Genomic DNA, 20,044 nt, shown 5'->3' with positions numbered 1-20,044 from the left:
TGTCTTATACCTCGTTTGTTGTGACGTGATGACCCAATGTTTTTCTTATGATTTGGTCCCGATCAGAAAAAAACCAATCGGGAGCCCACAACTCGTATAATGTACGCCCGCCTTAAAGCTGACCGCCAACTGCCATGGAAATCATTGATCGCCAACTCAAGGTTTGGGCAACACTTAAAAACGTTCAAATTACCTGCTGGATAAAAAGTGTAAAAAACAGGGTCCTTTCCCAAAAGATTCTATTACTGTAGTGATTCAAATAAGGCAAATAGAAGGGATGAAGCTTTTTCATAACTGCAGAAAAAACACAAACACACTGTGCAAAAAGTCAAAACTTCATCGTCTCCAGAGCATGTATATTTCTTTACAGTACATACATAATAATAATAAATAATGCATATTTCTATTGGGGGAAGGCTCTCCCGCAAATAACACAGGTTATTACACACTCTTCTGTAACAAACACAGGCTAGTGTACACTCTTCTGTAATAAACACAGGCTAGTGCACACTCTTCTTTAACAAACACAGGCTAGAGTACACTCTTCTGTAATAAACACAGGCTAGAGTCTAATGTCTCCATGTGCTTTTTTTTGTTAAGTTATTGTGTTATTTGGACAAGACTAATATTTTGTGAACGAATCAGGGACAGTTTTGCGTCACTAGTGGACAACCGGACTTCGTGTCCCTACTGCGCAGTCTCTGGCTCCAATCTGTACAACATGGCAGTGCCCACGAACTACACTTCCCAGGCTTCAAAACGCTTTTCACCAAGCCCTTGGAGAGTCAATGGGTGACGTCACAGTGATTTGTCCATATTTTTCTACAGTCTATGGTCCTTGTATACATTTTTTATTATTTAAAGCTGTTTCATCAACAATGCACACAGTACACAAGTGTACACACACACACACAGTACGCAAGTGTACATACACAGTACACAAGTGTACACACACACACACAGTACACAATTGTACACAGACACACACACAGTACAGAAGTGTACACACACACACAGTACAAAAGTGTACATAAACACACAGTACACGTGTACAGACGTACACACAGTACACAAGTCTGCACACACACACAGGGCACAAGTATACATACACACATAGTACACAAGTGTACAGACACACACACACATCAGTGCTCCACTGTAATCAGCAATACAGAGGCCCCGATGGTGGGCGTGGCCAGCCCTCTGAGGTCACTGTCTGAGGGAGGGGCCAGAGGAGATGGGCCGAAGTCCTGAGTTAAAGGCGATAGAGAGGGGGAGGGGCTTCGTACTCTGGGTAAGTCCAATATGACCGACTCAGCACTGCCTCCTGCTGGTTGTGTCAGTGCAGTACAGCTGCTCTGTTATTGAAGGCAGCTGGACCCAGGGAACTGAGAGGAAGAGGGGGAGAGAGGGAGAGGGGGAGAGAGAGACTAAATTAACAATGCTGTTACAGACCGTGACACACTTTTAAAAAGTAAATTAACTTCCGGGGGGGATGGGGGGGGGGGGGTTAGTGCTCGCCCTCCAGAGGCATGAGGATACAGAGCACAGCTCGGACACGCAACCGTTACCCCAACACGCCTTTCACACGCCAGTCTCTCGTGCACACGCCAGTCTCTCCTGCACACGCCTTTCACACGCCAGTCTCTCTTGCACACGCCAGTCTCTCCTGCACACGCCTTTCACATGCCAGTCTCTCCCCGTGCACGCGCTTCAGTCATGTTAATTCCCCCGTGCACACGCCTCAGACATGTTAACCCCTTTGCACAGATGTCAATCCAAATGACCTATCCTGACACTGATATCACATTGAAGAATAATGCAAAACATTGTGACACACTGTGGTTCACATACCTAAGTACTCATTCACACTTTGTTTTCTGTGTCTGTTTTTCTGCACTCTGTAGCATGTACCGGGACGCCATGTTACTATTATGGTCACTCCAAGGGAAATTTCATCCAGCACATATCAGCACACAATGTCAAATACAAACAGAACACACAGGGGCCACTCCAACCCCCGACCCCCCCCCCGGTCCTGTAAAAACCCCCACCAAATTTCCCAGTGTACCCAGACCTGAGTCTGGACAACTGGCCGACATCCAACACAAATTACACACTCTCTTTTGCTTTCTCTCGCTCACACACACACACTCACACCTGCACACACACACACACACACACTTTAACGCTCACGCACACAGGTCTAACACTAACACACAATCCCTTTCGCTTTCTCTCTCTCACACACACACACACTCACACCTGCACACACACACACACACACTTTATCTCTCACACACACAGGTCTAACACTAACATACACTCCCTTTCGCTTTCTCTCTCTCACACACACTTTCTCACGCACCTCCAACACTAATGCGTACACACACACACACACACACACATTTACTGGGCTAAAGTCTCAAGTGCTGTACTTTGTAAGAAGAATGACTAAAGAAACCAAGAAAGAGAGGTCATCTGGGGTGACCAGGAAACAGGAAAAGACTCTTGGGGGGGGGGGGGGTGAGAAAGGGAGGACAGGTTGATGGATGTCTGCAGAGACGGGGAGTGCAGAGTGGGGCTTACCTGCGGAGGGCAGATTGAGGGATGTCTGCAGAGACGGGGAGTGCAGAGTGGGGCTTACCTGCGGAGAGCAGATTGATGGATGTCTGCAGAGACGGGGAGTGCAGAGTGGGGCTTACCTGCGGAGGGCAGTTTGATGGATGTCTGCAGAGTGGGGCTTACCTGCGGAGGGCAGACGTTGAGGCCGAGGAGGTCATCCTTCGGGAGGGGGGGGCGGGGACCACCCTGGACCCCCTGGGTGGAGGGGTGGAGCTCCCCAGTCGCCCCTTCTGACTGGAGAAAAGGCACAGAAACACCGCAGAGCTGCATTCAGAACCCACAGCGGAGCAGAGCCCTGCTCACGGGCCACAGGAGAACAGGAGAACCCTGCTCACAGGTCACAGGAGAACAGGAGAACCCTGCTCACAGGCCAGAGTGGAACAGGAGAACCCTTCTCACACGCCACAGGAGAACAGGAGAGCCCTGCTCACAGGAATTACATTACATTACAGGCATTTAGCAGACGCTCTTATCCAGAGCGATGTACACAACTTTTACATAGCATTTTTTACATTGTATCCATTTATACAGCTGGATATATACTGAAGCAATTTTTGGTTAAGTACCTTGCTCAAGGGTACAACGGCAGTGTCCTTACGCGGGAATCGAACCTGCGACCTGTCGGTTACAAGCCCAGTTCCTTACCCACTGTGCCACACTCCTTACCCACAGGCCACAGGAGAACCCTGCTCACAGGCCACAGTGCATGGCAACCTGGCTTAAGGACCGTTGCTTGCGGCAACAGGGCTTAGACACTGCAACACACGGCAACCATGGTCCAGAGAAGCAACCATACCTACACACACACACACACACAAACGCCTGCACACGTACACACACAAACAAACATCTGCACACACACACACACACATACACAAACGCCCGCACACACACACAAACACCCGCGCACACACACACGCACGCCCGCACACACACAGGTACACACACATACATGCACACCATACACACACACACCCACACCATAACCACACACATAGACACACACAAGTTCAGGTAAATACCTGTTGAAACTCTGGGACCTGGATCGCATTTTCACATCATCCAGCCTGACAAAGACAGACCAACAGCAGCATTACAAAAACGTAACAGCAATGCTACACTGATGCATGCAAGCAGTACCTGCACACCTGTACTGCAGTGTAAGTACCTGTACCTGAAGGCTACTGCAGGGGATGACCTGGTCTGTCTGATGCTCTTTCGAGAACGGAGTTTGTCTCCTTGAGTTTGAAACACGCTGTCATGACCACATCTGCCCTGTAGGAGGCGAGAGAGAGACAGCATTAAGGGATGCTTCCTGATTGGTTCTGATGCTGACTGCGTTAAGGGGTGCTTGTTGATTGGCTCTGATGTTGACTGCATTAAGCGATGCTTCCTGATTGGCTCTGATGCTGACTGCATTAAGCAATGCTTCCTGATTGGCTGTGATCCTAACTGCATTAAGCGATTGTGGTGTGGGGATGGCTGGTTTAAGCAGCCACACCTGCCCTGGGTCAAGCTAATTAGACCTGGCTAGTTAGATAATTGGTTATGAATTAGATAATTGGCCAGGCTAATTGGACCCAGGAACAGGAGTGGCTGCACCTGTGCGTAGTGAGGTAATCACTGCGCACAGGTTAAATCTGCCATCCCCACCCACACAGGAGAGCTCTCTGTCATGACAGGGTTTTACATCTGCTCATTTGGCTGTACCATCTTGCCAAACCCTCGTGAATAAATCTGGACTGCTTGAACATCATCTCCCTGTGTCTCTGTGCTGGAGGGCCCCAAGGAAAGCCACTTCGGTGGCCTGTGGCAGGCTTGTTTGTCACAGCGATGCTTCCTGATTGGCTCCGAGGCTGAGGCCTCACCTCCTGGGCGTGGCCTAAGCCACAGTACTGGTGCAGGGTGGGGCTGAGTGACAGCTCCCCCACCCCGGATATGAGGCGGGAAAAGCCCATCTCCGCCAGCTGCTTCAGTCTGGAGCGATGGACCTCCCCCTGGGCCCACAGCCACGCCTGCTTCCTACAGGGAGGGAGGGAGGGAGGGAGGGGGGGAGAGGGAGAGAGAGAGAGAGTTGCATTTCCTTGCAGAATGCACAAAACACCAGGACATAAGGAAAAACTTATTTTCAAAAAATTGCAGAAGCGTCTGTGCTCTGTGGTCCTGTACAGCTCCACACAAACACTCCTTTACCCCTTACCAGCTGGAGAGGGGGCAACACAAACAATCCTTTACCCCTTACCAGCTGGAGAGGGGGCAATACAAACACTCCTTTACCCCTTATCGGCTGGAGAGGGGGCAACACAAACACTCCTTTACCCCTTACCAGCTGGAGAGGGGGCAACACAAACACTCCTTTACCCCTTATCGGCTGGAGAAGGGGCAACACAAACACTCCTTTACCCCTTACCAGCTGGAGAGGGGGCAATACAAACACTCCTTTACCCCTTCTCTCCTGAAGAGGGGGCAGCACAAACACTCCTTTACCCCTTACCAGCTGGAGAGGGGGCAACACAAACAATCCTTTACCCCTTACCAGCTGGAGAGGGGGCAATACAAACACTCCTTTACCCCTTATCGGCTGGAGAGGGGGCAACACAAACACTCCTTTACCCCTTACCAGCTGGAGAGGGGGCAACACAAACACTCCTTTACCCCTTATCGGCTGGAGAAGGGGCAACACAAACACTCCTTTACCCCTTACCAGCTGGAGAGGGGGCAATACAAACAGTCCTTTACCCCTTCTCTCCTGGAGAGGGGGCAGCACAAACACTCCTTTACCCCTTACCAGCTGGAGAGGGGGCAGCACAAACACTCCTTTACCCCTTATCGGCTGGAGAGGGGGCAGCACAAACACTCCTTTACCCCTTACCAGCTGGAGAGGGGGCAACACAAACACTCCTTTACCCCTTACCAGCTGGAGAGGGGGCAGCAGCTTATTCTGTGAACTGAGCCGGGTGGGTGTGACTCACTCTTCCAGAAAGTTCTGCTGGGGTCCGATGATGGAGCCGGGCCTGCAGATGCGCACCCAGGCGATGGCCTCCGCCGCTGTGAAGCGGTAGTGCTTCATCAGATAGCAGCCAATCAGAGTGCCCGTACGCCCCAGGCCAGCTGCAGGGGAGTGGGCGGAGCCGGGGGCGGGGGCGGGAAAGGAAGGAAGCGAGGGCGGAGGAGGAGGAAGGGAGGAGGAGGAAGATAAAGATATGAGGGGGAGGTTTCTTATCTCTGTTCCTGTTCATTCCGGTTTATAATGCCCTGCCACCCCACACGTGTCCCCCTAGAGCAGCGACCTGAATCTCCTGGAAAATCCCGCGTCCGGTGGGGACCGTTTAACCAGACAAGTGATAAATCAAACGCTGGAGGCTCGCTGGCCAGAGACGAGTGTACAACTACATGCTGGTACCCTCTCTGCCTCTCCCTCTCTGAACATACTGACCACACACGAAAGGAGAGAAGGCTGTCTGCTCTTCTCGTTTTAAAAAAAGCACTCAAACACGCCAAAAATCAGTGGACGCTCCCGCCCTGCAACACTGGAGTCTGGACGTCCCATCTCTAAAGCTTCCCACGGCCGAACTGAACTCAGCGCCGGGAGACTGCCCCCTGGTGGCGGTGTCTGACCTTTGCAGTGCACGGCCACGGCGCCGGCCGCGGTCTCGCACACGTGCAGGAAGCGGCGGGTGACGAGGTCGCTGGGCGTGCCGCCGTCCTCGAAGTACAGGTCGAAGTGGCGGAAGCCGCCGTCCGCGAACCGCCTGCCGTCGTACGTCTTCTTGTTCAGGCGAACGACAGCAGTCACGCCGTGCTGGCGGAAGTACGGGAAGTAGGCCTCTGGGGAGTGCAGGGGGTAGCCTGGGCGGGGCGGGGCGGGGCGGGGGATGAGAGGGAACGGGGTGGGGCGGGGCAGGGCAGGGCGGGGCGGGGCAGGGCGGGGTTGGGAGGGAACAGGGTGGGGCGGGGCGGGGGATGGGAGGGAACAGGTCGGGGCAGGGTGGTTCAATGCAGATTAACTGACAATTTAACATATGTATGTATTTTCACAGATAATCAGAACAAAGTGCTTCTCGTATATTATTTTTATACATTCTTGTTGGCAGTGTATTTGAGTAAATCAATCTGCAGGAGTGTCTTTTTAAACTTTGCTCCCATGTAAAGAGTTACAGTAAGTTCAGTTGTATAGTTGACCCAGGTCTGAATGTCCTGCTCTGTTTGGATAAGCGCCGCCCCCCCCTTACCGTTCTCTATTTTGCTTTTGGAGTGGGGCCCGCTGAAGGCCAGAAGCTTCCGGGGGACGATCCAGTTGAAATCCCCGTTCTCCACGCGCTGATGGAGGGAGGGCGCAGGGGAGAGAAAGAGAGACAGAGAGAGAGAGAGAGAGAGAGAGAGAGAAAAGGAGGAGAAGGGGGTGAGCTGTGCTGCTGTGTCTGGCGTGAGATCACTAGCCACACTCACAGCCTTTAGCGCCATTTGAACCCAACCGCTAAACTAAGGCCTGCATTCAAACTGCCATCGTCTGACTCACGATTCATTTCAAACTGCCACATTTCGGTGTTGGAGAGTTCAATGGTTAAACAAACACAATTAACCGACGAAACAGTTAACAGGTTCCCGGTTCCATCATCGGACCCCAGCAGAACTTTCTGGAAGACTGGTTTGCAAATCTGCACTCACCTCGTAGTGTTCGTACTCATTCACGTCAAACGTCCCAAAGTCAAAGAGTCCGTACTGCAGGGCCTGGAAGAGGGGACATGTTTTTAATGAGGGCGGTCTCTCTCTCTCCTTCTCTCAACAGCCTGGTCTCTCTTTTCGCTCTCTCTGTATAGAGAGTTCTGTTTTCTATGCATGAAGTTCTGTGTTCTTTGTATAGAGTTCTGTGTTCTATGCATAGAGTTCTGTGTTCTGTGTATAGAGTTCTGTGTTCTGTGTAAATTATGCGTTCTATGTACAGGGTTCTGTGTTTGATGTGGAGGCTTCTTTGATCTTTTCTGCACATGCTCAGTCAGTTTCCCCTCTTTCCCCTGTTCCTCCCCCGGCTGACAGACAGGGCTGGCTGGGGGGGAGAGGGGGGGTTTGCTGTACGGTCTGCCCAAATCCAGTCAGTGAGCTGCAGACTGTGAAAGCCCAACACCCATCTCTTTCACTCAGGACCTCCAGCTGTGTCTGTGAAAGACAGATGCACACGGACCCGCAGGACCTCCAGCTGTGTCTGTGAAAGACACAGACCCGCTGCGTCTCTCACCTTACAGACTCCCTGCAAGCAGTGCAGGACCGTCAGGCTGTGAGTGCTGTTTCCCACAGACGCGTCCCTGAGAGAGAGGGAGGGAAGGAGAGAGGGAGAGAGAGAGAGAGAGGGGGAAGGGAAGAGAGAGAGAGAGAGAGACAGAGAGGGAGAGCGAGGGAAGGAGAGAGAGAGAGGGAGTGAGAGCGAGAGAGAGAGGGAAGGGGAGAGACGGAGGGAAGGAGAGAGAGAGGGAGAGAGAGCGAGGGAGGGAAGGGAGAGAGAGAGGGAGGGAAGGGGAGATAGAGAGGGAGAGAGAGAGGGAAGGAGAGAGGGAGAGAGAGGGAAGGAGAGAGAGGGAGGGAAGGGAGGGAGAGAGGGAGGGAAGGGGAGATAGAGAGGGAGGGAGAGAGGGAAGGAGAGAGAAGGATAGAGGGGATAAAGAGTGAAGGAGCGAGAGAGAGATGTATTTTAATCAGCAGAAACTGCTCCTCTGATTCTTAACATACTGTACACACACACACACACACACACACACACACATACAACCCTCACATCTCTGCATTTCCAGTGTAGTAAAGTTCAGGTCATTTGTGTCTGCATACCCAGGACAATTTATTTATAACTGATGACTTCAGTTTGGTTTAGACCTCTCACAAAACTCAGCATAAATCTTGGTTGTTTATTGAGCGTGTTACAGATCTCACCGGAAAGGCAGGTAGGATGCACCTGACCCTGATGAAAGGGCTCTGTAAGCCTCCTCCGGGGTCTTCTTCAGGTAGATAACCTGCAACAGAAAGAGAGGAGAATGTACAGGTACGTCTGTCCGCTCTTACCCCACTCACTCCAGAGACAGAGAAGGAAAGAGAGGGGAAAAGGAGAGAGACAGAGAAAGGTGAAAGGAGAAATGGACAAGATGAGAAATGAAATGTACTCACAGAGTAGGCGCCAATCAAGACAGCAGCGTTAGACCTCTTGTGTGGACTGAAGCTGGTGTAGTGGACAATCCTCTTTTTGGACAAGGAAACTGACTGCAGCCAACGAAAGGGACAAAACCGTCCATCACCAGGCCAGAAGAGTACCACAGGGGTTCAATCATCAGGAGAACAAGACCAGGTTAAAACCTAGTATATGGCTGGACCTAACACACGTGATCCGGCCGACCAACGGTGTGACTTCATAACTCGGCCGACCAATGGTGTAACTTCATCACTCAGTCAGTCACAGACATTTGCGTTTGTAGGGCTGGCCCCGCTGTTGCGGTCCAGCCAAAAAAAGGATTAAATGAATGAACTACATAAAGAACATGGAACACTGGCGCTGATAAGATCCACAGAGTCGTTACGCTTCCTCTTTTGGGGCCATGAATCCAGAAACGCCTTCAGTTCTCATTTCTGATGCACCTGTGAGCCCACTGGACCCGCCAACAGAGGCTGCCATATTTATGTAGCATAACAATAATTATTAATATTAATAATGAGTAGTGCTGTCGCCTCACAGTGTGAAGGTACTGAGCTCAATTCGCGGCTAGGCCTTCCTGTCTGGAGTTTGCATGTTCTCCCCGTGTTCGCGTGGGTTTCCTCCGGGTACTCCGGTTTCCTCCCACAGTCCAAAGACATGCAGGCTAAGCTACTTGGGGACTCTAAATTGCCCGTAGGTATGAGTGTGTGAGTAAACGGTGTTTGGGCACTGCGAAGGATTGGTGGCCCCTCCAGGGTGTATTCCTGCCTCTTGCCCAATGCATGCTGGGATAGGCTCCAGCCCCCTTCGCCGTGACCCTGACCAGGAGCAAGCAGCTCAGAGAGTGGATGGAGAGGACCTGAAGGCCCTGAACCAGTTCAGACCAACAGGGTGGACTGAAGATGATGTTCCGTGCGAAGGCTCTATGTGTAACCATGGATACCGCCATCCCCCTGCCAACGAGCAAAGTTCCATTGTTCAGGGCTGCTGTGGGTCTTGCCCTGATAGAACACTGGGTAGTGCTGACAGTGACCCATAATTCTCTGTAGTGTCAGCCAAAAAGGAAGGGTTCAGCATGTCAGTGTTGACTAGAGATGGCAAGATTCCATTGGAAGTCTTCCAGTCCTCCCACTCCATTCACATGTGAAGTGTACTCCCAACCTGACTCAAAGACTCACTAGAAATGTTTCAATGGTTTAGATGCTAGTAAACATTTTAAACAGTCTACTTTTTTGGGAGCTGTGGAAGAATATGATGCTTAATCATTGTTTTACATCATATACTCTAACACATAAGTGATTAGAAATGTGTTATTTTAACAGTTCTCATGTGTAATGACTAACTCCCACATCCGTGAAAAGAGAACATGTTCTTTGTTAAAATAGGAAAAATCTCAAGCATGAGATAATGACATGTCCTTTGAGACACTCCATGCACTTCCGTTACCATTCAGGACGGTTCCATAAACAGGAGCTGGGCCCCCTTTCCCACTCGTCTGTCTCTTCTCATGCTGTGAAATAGTTGGTCTTATTTTAGTTTTGCTAGCAAACTGAAATGCCAAGGAAGTGTGTCACTTCGGGGGGAATATTTTCTGTAGGAGAAGTGTGCGTGTGGTATGCAACCAAGTGCAGAACATAAAAGACAAGATTCCCTATCTTGCAGTTTCTTTGTTATGTTGAGATCATTGTGGTATGCTGGGGATCCCCTGTCCGTCTGCACATGCTGTCTTTGTGCTCCTGCAGACTGTGTATTAAAGCGCTTATGATTTTAATGTATCCTTGCTTTCAGTGTTGAGTGTGTTTTAATTCAACATATGGCATTCGCTGCACCCGACCGAATCTACTGAGGAAACAGTGATGAGGTTTTCCTCCGCAGAGCAACAAAACGAACTGAAGGTCTTTTTAACGTGTGGGCAACACTGCAATTAGCATTTTAAAAACATTTTTATAAACTATGTGGGGGAAAAAGCAATCAATAAATTCATATGTATTATTTATATAATGAGTTATATGAATAAGGAAATTAAACAGTATCAAAAGCAATAAAAATAAGAAAAAGGTTTCCTGTCAGACACCCAACTTACTTTCAGCTTTTTGTTGAGTTTACAGCAGTACCTGTACATCATCGCCAGGTTTAGAGGACCAAAATCTGCATAAAAGCTGGAAAATAATAACCAGATTAATGTTCCTTAAGACCAGATACAAAATACTGAAATAATTCAACAGCGAATGATTGGAATTTGACTGAACTACGCTGACCGTTTCAATACAGAACACAAAGCTGGGTCATTTAAACAGCAGACTGCTATACCTAGAATGGCCAGAGGGGGGAGTGAGAATCCTCCCTCCCTCTCTGGTCAGAGGCCACAGTGCCATGGTTAGGCACGGTGTTGCCCGAGGACCGTTTGAGCTTTTCCTTGTGTCTTGTTTTGCCCCTATCAGCTGGCGTCAGGTAAATAAAAATGCACAATTTGCATGATGGACTTGTTGCTGAGCAGAAACAGACAGGCAGTTCATGCGTTTCCTTAGTTCCTGATTTGCAGTAATGGATAATTGCCAGATTTAGATTTTGTGTCTTTCATTGGACAGTATTCACAGCCAAAAGTTACAGGGCCGCCCTCCACAAGTAGGCTAATGTTATATAGCTTACCCATATCCATAGGACTGCGGGCTTTTTTCCTGAGAGACGTTCGGTATAAACTAGTTTTTCAATTCCAGGGCATTCGTGTACGTTGGACGCTTTAATCACACACAATGCCACTCGACGCTGAAGCAGCCTATACGGTCTAAAAAAATCGGTGCCTCCAGTTGCACTTGCTGCATCACAGTTGCCACCACTGTTAGCTTCCGTATTACTTTGGATATGGAGAGAGAGAGAGAGAGAAGAAAGCGATTTGGGAAACTTACTTTTCATAGACAAATTCGTCGTCCGTGCAGAAATAGTGTGTGTTGACGGTGCTTTTAGGCTTGCTTCTCAGAGTTGCAAAATACAATCGATCTGCGGGGAGAGAAATAGAATAATTGGAATCAAACAGGCCAATGAAATTAGTCAAATGAATAGCCTAATCGACCAATTCTCATGTGGGCAATTGCTGTTTTCGACTAATGAAAACAAGCAAGACAGCTACCTACCATTTAAAGATTGTTTTGCAACTTCACGTGTCTCGTTGATCTTACCTTTTATAAACTCAGATGATTCTATCGAACCCGTGTCTGTCATTCTAAACCAAGTCGACGGGCACTCGGGTAGTCCCTGTCGTGGAAATTCGTCGAAAATGGTACGCTATGGTTATTAGTAATAGGCTATAAACATTCCGAAACAAATCCTCATGTCGCGAGAAAAGTGGGGAACTGCACGAATGAGACCGCGTCTCTCCGTCCTCGATCGGCGGGGATTCGAACAAGTTTGTGAAAATTGTTGTTCTTCATGCATTTAGTACATTTATTTTCAGTCCTATCATCCACAGGTTCTGTTATCAAAGGCTGTAATTTTCTATGGCTGCAGACAGCGAGTACACTCCAAGAGCCATTAGAAACATCTTAAAGAGACATCAATGTGTAACCATGTGCCCAATCGCGACACAAGGACACGTTGCTAAGGCTTATACTCTCTCAACCAATCAGCGACCCCGACGCTGTCTACAATGTAAACATGATTTATGACGCGCGCCTGCAGAGATATCTTAATTTCCAGAATTCCTTCGCGAATTTTAGGAAGGCCTTGTGAATCGTGCACGATTAATTTAAATGGGCCATTTGTCATTAGATTTTCAAATAGTAGTCCACTTACCGTTTGGATTGTTATAATCAATATATTAAAATGTCTGTTTAAATATGCCGAAATAGTATGCGCCTCATACGTTTTTATTTGCATTACGTCATTGAAGAGTTTTTGATTGGTCCATGCCAACCCCATTGTACCAAAAAAGGAGGGGTAGAGGTGTCTCGGAGGCACGATTACTGCGCGTGACGGGTCTTTGCGGGAGAGCTGAGGTTGGCTCTCCGGTAACTCTCGCGGGCGATGCGAACGAGCACCGAGAAAGCTCACATTTCTTTTCAGGTACGGGACAGCCGTTGGGTGGATCATAAGAGCGCAGAGAAACAATGTATGCAATAGTGCGCCCAGTTGAGCGGTGCGGGACGACGAGATTCCCTCTTGTTCTCTGCAGATAATCCGCACCGTCTCTGCACGTGCTGTAAAGGAGCTTAACAGATTAGTCCTAAGGGCAATCATTATTGCCCGCTCACGTTTAGCACAGTCCTCTCTTGGACACCTGTCTAGCATGTAGGCTACTGAACACTCAGATACAAAACCCACCCTCCTTTATGAAAATAGCAAAATGCCACTCGTGGTCATGGCTTAATTTACCAAATAGGTTTTTTTTTTTAAAACAACCCCCATCCCCTACCTCTTACTTGTGACCTCTCATCAAGACATAATGATTTACCCTAGTCTACTGTAAGTCTCAGTTACGTCTATTTCTACTCTACACTCTTCTATTACCCTCCACTCAACATGTATCTCTGTCCTGCTCTTCTCTGAAAAAGAAAAATAAATCACCTTGTGTGGGATGAGGGCTTCATAATATTGCTGTTCAACTGCCTGTTTTATATTTCTTATAAACTGTCATCCAGGGAAGTTATAGAACTGTACCATGAAAAAAAATTTGTAACCAGACATGGTTGTAAGTAGCATGCATAAATCGATAATAAAATCATGAAGCAGCGCATCTTAAGCATGCTTCTGTCACTGCAGACCAGGGTAAAGCTGACGGATTCGTATTCATAAAGCATCTGGAAGGAGCTGCGCTGGTCCTGGATCAGGTCTCTCCTGCGCAGAGCACTACCTTATCCATTACGAAATAAAAAGGCAAAACTGATCTGAGATCAGCCCCTCCGGCCCTCGGATTCTGAAGGAAGACGGGCCCGGGTCTCACCTGTGATGGGGGAGATCCAGGCTTTTTGGGCCCCCGGGGTGGGGCTGACCCGTCCCCCGCGGTCTTGGGGCGGGGCGAACGCCCCCCCTTCCGGGCGCCGTGGCTGAAGGCGGGCCGGCGGAGGTCTTCGGGGCGCAAATTTTTTGAGGGGTTCCCGCTGAACGCCTGTCCCCTGTCCCAGCATCTCAGTACCGGGAGAAAAGGAGAGAGAGAGGGAGAGAGAGAGGGAGAGGGAGAGAGAGAGAGGGAGAGGAATAAACTGCTGTGCTGCTATCAAACCCCTGGGGTTCCTGCATACCCGGTGCTCAGGTGACCGATTCGGGTTACCTGTCCCGCACACCGAAAGACGGGCTCTCTCAGAGGGGTGTGCCGTTACACCTCCCCCCGGCCCCCCCCGTCCCGTCCCGTCCCCAGCAGGCTGAGCTCTGACTGACAGCGGGGTCTGATCCTGCTGACGTGCCACTTCCCTGTGTGAAAGGAAGCTGATCTCTGTCGCCCGGCAAATGTGTCTGCATTTGTGTGTGCTTTGCGTGTGTGTGTCTGTGTGTGTGTGTTAGACTGTGTTTCTGTGTGTGTGTCTGAGACTGTGTGTGTGTGTGTGTGTGTCTGAAACAGAGTGCATGTGTGTTAGACTGTGTGTGTGTGCATTACATTACATTTATTTGGCAGACCCCTTGATCCAAAGCGACGTACAATAAGTGCACACAAAAGGTCAATGGAACAACTACAAATGTGCATGTGTGTCTGTGTGTGTGTGTGTGTGTCGGGAGGGGGGGGGGGGGGGGGGGGGGGATATGACTAAAACTGCAGTTAGGCTTTTAGAGCCACTCTCTGGCAAGAGTGGGGGGGAGATATACAAGACAAGTGAATCAGAGGCTAAGAGCTCCTCCTGATTTCTGGGGTCATTGTGCTGCTGCTGATGAACAAGAGCCCCTCTGTACAGCACACCAGCCCTTCTCTGGATCCCCACCTGCAGCCCACCCAGCTCCTCTTAAAGCTGAGAGCCCTTTCAATGCGGGCTGCAGTCTGAATAGCATGGCCAGTCTACGGACATGACCTGCAAACAGGAGAAAATAAACACTGATTTCCGCTGTCAGAAACGCCTGAACTGCTGGTGCGTTACGGTTCCTGCAACTCGAGAGTTTGGTTGTAGGGGTACAGCCACCAGCAGAGCTCAGAGCCGAGGGGTGCTTTCTCAAGTCTCCACGTGCTGTGTAATGGATCTCCCTCCAGCCCTCCTCCTCCTCCTCCTCCTCCTCCTCCTCCCTGGGCTTTCATTTGTCAGATCGCTGTGTATCTGCTCCTTTAATTGGCTCGTCAAGCACCGGGCAACAGAGCGAGAGAGAGCGAGAGAGATGCAATATAAAGCAGTCAGAAAAAATTTGATATAACTTTTTCCACCCTTGTTATTTATTTATTTTGACAATTGGCCTATTTGATTAAGCATGGTGTTGTTAAAACTCTGACCTATGTATGCTAATGAAATCCAATCCCAAATCTCTGCAGGCCATACTGATAAATTGCATTCCAATTTCATAAATTTCTGTCAGATAAGTGAATTATAATAATGTGCTCTATGTGGGTTGATTTAATGTGGAGGACGCTGCTGGTAGGTTTGTGGTCATGTGACATGATATAGGCGAGGACTTGCAAAGCTGTAGCCTACCATAAAACAAGAAAGAAAACCGCCGAATAAACATGGGGCCGACGGAAAATCGCCATCGACAGAGGAAAAGAAAAACGAAAAAGAGTCGTGAAGTCGTTGCTATACATGGCTACTTCTATGAAAAATATTTTGTTATGACCTCAGCAAACTAATACTGTTAACGAACGAAGTGACGCGTGTTTTGTTAAATAGGCCCAGCTAGGTTTTTAGTTATCTAGTCTAGCTATGGCTATCTAAATAGGTTTTTTTTTAAATCTCGCGGCATGTTTTCCCCCAACCGTCAAAAACGACCTCTTTATCAAGAAGGGAAAGGGAAGGACAATTCTACTGGGTGGTGAGTCTCTTTCCTGTCTAAAAAACAAGTGTGACACAACCAGACGAGTAGGAAATGTAAGTTCTAGTTAGCCAAATTTGCTAGAGAATTGTAATGTTGCACAGTTCTTTCCCGACATTTAGCGAAATGTATATGGACTAGCTAGTCACTGAATTTCGCTCCGGGGATCAATAAAGGTTTATCTTATCTTAGTCAGGCTTTACTGTTTACGTTGGGTTGAAGTTGGCTTAACTTTGACGCACATTTTTTGCGAAGACTGCGTATGCTAACTAGAATTGGTTAGTTGTCATAGTGTTAGTTTCTTAGTAAATGTACATATAAATATGTATCGAAAGTGTAATTAGACACTAGGGAATGGATTAAGGGGTGTAGCTAACGGCTAGCTAACTGCGTTGATCCACATATTTCAGTCTGCTACTAGCGAGCTATCCATTCTAAATGACTTGCTAGAGGTGTTAACTGTTGTTCGGTGATTATGGTTGTGTAACTCAGGAGTTAATTAGCGTTAGACCTAGTTACCAAAGTTAAACGCAAGTTACCGCGGTAACCGAAGTTAAGACGCAAACGCTTTGAAAGCCATGCGTCCAAATACGCAGCATAACCGGTAATCTGGCAACCCAACATGACCTGTGCTTGTTCGCTGCTTGGGATTTAGACTGCCGATTTTACCGTCACGTTTTAGGTTCAAACAAACATTCACAAAAAGATATTTAATGGATTTTTTGTCAGATGTATTCAACGCATTCCCCCTATTTTATTTTATTTAACCAGGAAAACCCCATTGAGATTGAAATCTGAAATCAGTAGTCGTGTGTATTGTTTATATGGTAAAATGACCCCGTCTGCCGAAACCCGGGATCGAACCAGGGACCTTTAGATCTTCAGTCTAACGCTCTCCCAACTGAGCTATTTCGGCTTATAAGTTGTGTTGTTTTGTGTTTGTTGTGAAATAAACAAAGACAAAGTTGATTTTTTTAAAATATGGGAAACCGAGACAGTGCCATTCATGCGAGGAAGCGGACGGTAAATATAATATACATGGTTTAAAATAGGACTTCAAACACAAAGTCTATGACAAGGTAATATTGCCTGTGCGCCTCGTTTTTTAAGGTGATTGACGTGTTCTGATTGCCATCTTGTCTCTGTGGCGCAATCGGTTAGCGCGTTCGGCTGTTAACCGAAAGGTTGGTGGTTCGAGCCCACCCAGGGACGGTCAACGTTTTAGTTTTTACGCTTCGTAGTCATACACTTTAACAAAAATATCTAAACGAACGAAAAAATTACTTATTCAATCCGTTTAATTATTCAGGGTTGTGACACAAGAGTTGCACTCAGTATAATGTTTAACAAAAAACATTGAAACGATTGCGAAAAATAACCGTCTTGTTCAGTTTAATTCATTCGTTCTTGTTACACGAGAGGGCGCTGTTGGCCTTGGAATGAAGTTCTTAAAGGCAGTGACACATTTCCCCACACAAGTTGTTAGTTGTTCATTTATGTAGTAAAATGGTCAAACCACAGACCTGTTGCTCTTTCAGTAAGCACTGTCCCAAATGATTCACCAAACTGACTATAATGTAGCAATTCTTGTGTGGTTGGGATGCTGCCAATTTTCGTGTGCTTTCCTAGCCGAGTTTGAAAATCTAATGGAGCACCTTGTCTCTGTGGCGCAATCGGTTAGCGCGTTCGGCTGTTAACCGAAAGGTTGGTGGTTCGAGCCCACCCAGGGACGACATATTTTGACCTTACATATCTGTGCACAATCATGCGATAGAGCCTCAAATGGTTCATACGAGTCTGCACAACGGCTGCACATGCCAAAATGCAGGCACTATTTGTGCTCAAGTATGTTACATTTCAGTGCAATTGTATGCTTTATGCACTAGAATAACCTGGTACCTCATGTGATTTAGGAATTATGCCCCCACGTGTTCCATGATGTTCTTTTGTAAAAGTGAATGTATTCACTTGTGTTGTCAGGGGACATTGAACTGTGGAGAAATTGTTTACGTGTCTTAAAAGGACCCGCCCGTCTGCCGAAACCCGGGATCGAACCAGGGACCTTTAGATCTTCAGTCTAACGCTCTCCCAACTGAGCTATTTCGGCTAATGCGTCTTATGATTGTCATGTACAGTGAATGGTCACTCTTTCAGAGACGGCGGTTCACTACTCCCCGTCTGTGACAGAAAGGTGGGTGCTGTGTGCCCCCCCGGGGACGCTGAGGGTTTGTATCCTCAGCTTCCATGCTCGTGTCAGCTTTCAAACTCTTGATTAAAAAATCATGACAGAATTAACAAGAAATTTCGCAAAAGGACTTAATGAGGACTGAACTCAATATCCCAGCAGCCCCTTGGTGTGCGTGTAGGTTTACCTGCTGACCTCCACTTCACTCGTGCTGGAGCTCTTCTGGGGACTGTGACCTGACCAGTGGAGTCCTGACCTCTATTTATATGTCTCTACCAGGGAAGTGAGAACTGGTTAGAACCAGCCCAGGCCAACCCCGTGAGCCTCCTAACCAGTGTGACTGAGGAGAGCTGCTGGCTGAACTGTCCTCAGCTTGTCACGGTCTGTCTCCTAGCCAGGCTGAAACATGACCCCCCCCACACACACACACACTCACGGATACACATACACTCACACACACACACACACACACACACACACTCACACGTACGCATACACTCACACACACGCATACACATACGCATACACGCACACACACACCCACACACGCATACACTCATACACACACACTCACACACACACGCACTCACACACGCATACACGTACGCATACACTCACACACACACACACTCACACATACGCATACACTCACACACACGCACTCGCACACGCATACACATACGCATACACGCACACACACACCCACACACTCACACACGCATACACTCATACACACACACTCACACACACGCATACACGTACGCATACACTCACACATACACATGCATACACGCATACACTCACACACACTCATACACGCATACACTCGTACACACACGCATACACACACTCATACATGCACACACACACTCACACACACAAATACACACACATCCACATGCAGTGTTGGGGAGTAGTGAACTACATGTAATTGAACTAGTTTAACTACATTTTGCAGTAGCTTGCTGGTAGTTCAACTACATTCATATTTGCATAGTGATTCGAGTAGTTAAATTACTTTTTTGCCATTTTTTGTGTAGTTAGCTACTGAAACTACAAACATAATATAATATATTTTTTTCTTTACTGCTTTTGTTGTAGTCAGATAATACAAAATTCTGATTTGTTTATAACAGAAATATAACATTCCTTGCAATTTTGTCCTTGTGAAAAGCCCAGAAGGGATTGTTTTGTTTAGGACAGGTTTAGGTCTCAGGGGTATTCCAGGAAGCTGGATTGTCAGCTTACCTGTGAAACGTATTTGGCCATATTTTTTAATGTTTTGAATCTGAATTTGTAAAACTAAACTTAAATATATTATGTGTCAGTTAGTCATACGTTTTGATTATTGCTATTTATTAACAAATGTTCAGAGAAGTTGTTGCATGCTATTTTAGAAGTTACCTGGCTAACTGAGTAATCCTGCTTGGTGCAATACCCCCACCTGCTCTCTAGTTTCTGGAAGGCAGGTGTCTGACTGATGGACATTGTATACAAAACCAAATCTGACATTTCTTGCACTTTCCCATGAATAGTGGGGTATTTAATTTTTTTGGTTTATGTATGACCTGTGAACAAGTGGGCACTTTTTGCAATAAACTCAATTGAGTGGCATTTTTTGCTGACATGTGACTTTTTATTATATTTTGTTATAATTTTGTGTCACATGTACATTGTCAATTTGACCATTTTTTTTACAAAGTAGTTTGAAATACTTTTTCTAAGTAGCTTTAGTTAACCAAACTACATTTCTCTCTAGGGTAGCTTTGCTGTAGTTCAACTTTTTCCAGTGTGAAGTAATTGGTAGCTTGCAAAGCTAAGCTTTCAAAGTAGTTTCCCCAACCCTGCCCACATGCATACACTCACACACACATGCACACGCATACACTTACACACACTTACACACACACTCACACACATGCACACAAACACGCATACACTCACGCACACACACGTTACGAGTTATGAAGTTACACCATTGGTCGGCCGGATCATGTGTGTTAGGTCCAGCCATATACTAGGTTTTAACCTGGTCTTGTTTTGTGTACCTCCACTCCACAGTGGTCAGCTAGTAAATGCGTGACAGCCAAACCCCCCCCCCCCCCCCTTCATATCATCGGGAA

At 47.7% G+C, this 20,044-nt stretch overlaps 1 protein-coding gene and 4 non-coding genes across 11 annotated transcripts; 2 read left to right on the top strand and 3 right to left on the bottom strand.

The window, feature by feature from the left end:
- Nucleotides 1-1,067: 1,067 nt before the first annotated feature.
- Nucleotides 1,068-15,076, bottom strand: LOC118228876 (dual specificity protein phosphatase CDC14AB-like). 7 transcript variants are annotated; one of them, XR_004765559.1, is made up of 16 exons: nucleotides 13,737-14,335; nucleotides 11,707-11,797; nucleotides 10,884-10,959; nucleotides 8,779-8,871; nucleotides 8,548-8,627; nucleotides 7,862-7,928; nucleotides 7,294-7,356; nucleotides 6,858-6,945; nucleotides 6,244-6,474; nucleotides 5,598-5,736; nucleotides 4,494-4,647; nucleotides 3,794-3,900; nucleotides 3,648-3,692; nucleotides 2,749-2,859; nucleotides 2,590-2,705; nucleotides 1,068-1,388 (listed from the first exon to the last, which is right to left on the bottom strand). XR_004765559.1 is itself a non-coding variant. In XM_035420427.1 (16 exons), exons 2-16 carry the CDS (start codon nucleotides 13,918-13,920, stop codon nucleotides 1,340-1,342), a joined length of 1,578 nt encoding a protein of 525 aa, XP_035276318.1. In that variant the 5' UTR covers nucleotides 14,845-15,076; the 3' UTR covers nucleotides 1,068-1,339. The 7 variants fall into 7 exon arrangements, 6 of the variants coding, with proteins under 6 accessions (XP_035276318.1, XP_035276317.1, XP_035276319.1 ...); XM_035420427.1 differs by lacking the exon at nucleotides 2,590-2,705 and adding an exon at nucleotides 14,845-15,076 and having other exon boundaries at nucleotides 13,737-13,920; XM_035420426.1 differs by lacking the exon at nucleotides 2,590-2,705.
- Nucleotides 15,077-16,579: 1,503 nt separating this feature from the next.
- On the bottom strand, nucleotides 16,580-16,652 carry trnaf-gaa. The gene has a single exon. It is a non-coding gene; the product is annotated as a tRNA-Phe (tRNA).
- A 222-nt stretch (nucleotides 16,653-16,874) lies between these two features.
- trnan-guu lies at nucleotides 16,875-16,948 on the top strand. Its single transcript has one exon. It is a non-coding gene; the product is annotated as a tRNA-Asn (tRNA).
- A 446-nt stretch (nucleotides 16,949-17,394) lies between these two features.
- trnan-guu lies at nucleotides 17,395-17,468 on the top strand. Its single transcript has one exon. It is a non-coding gene; the product is annotated as a tRNA-Asn (tRNA).
- Nucleotides 17,469-17,770: 302 nt separating this feature from the next.
- On the bottom strand, nucleotides 17,771-17,843 carry trnaf-gaa. The gene has a single exon. It is a non-coding gene; the product is annotated as a tRNA-Phe (tRNA).
- Between the last annotated feature and the right edge of the window lie 2,201 nt (nucleotides 17,844-20,044).

The sequence above is a fragment of the Anguilla anguilla genome, chromosome 6 (assembly GCF_013347855.1).
Source record: "Anguilla anguilla isolate fAngAng1 chromosome 6, fAngAng1.pri, whole genome shotgun sequence".
Classification (NCBI taxonomy): domain Eukaryota; kingdom Metazoa; phylum Chordata; class Actinopteri; order Anguilliformes; family Anguillidae; genus Anguilla; species Anguilla anguilla.
Note: the sequence above shows the minus strand (reverse complement) of the source record. Positions and strands in the feature narration are given on the sequence as shown.

Excerpts from the sequence above, each read along its gene's own strand:
- LOC118228876 (XM_035420427.1), bottom strand. The coding sequence starts at position 13,920 with ATGCTGGGACAGGGGACAGGCGTTCAGCGGGAACCCCTCAAAAAATTT. Across the intron at positions 8,628-8,778 it reads TCTTGATTGGCGCCTACTCT|GTTATCTACCTGAAGAAGAC; the intron begins GTGAGTACATTT and ends TTTCTGTTGCAG. Across the intron at positions 3,901-4,493 it reads GCTTAGGCCACGCCCAGGAG|GGCAGATGTGGTCATGACAG; the intron begins GTGAGGCCTCAG and ends CGCCTCCTACAG.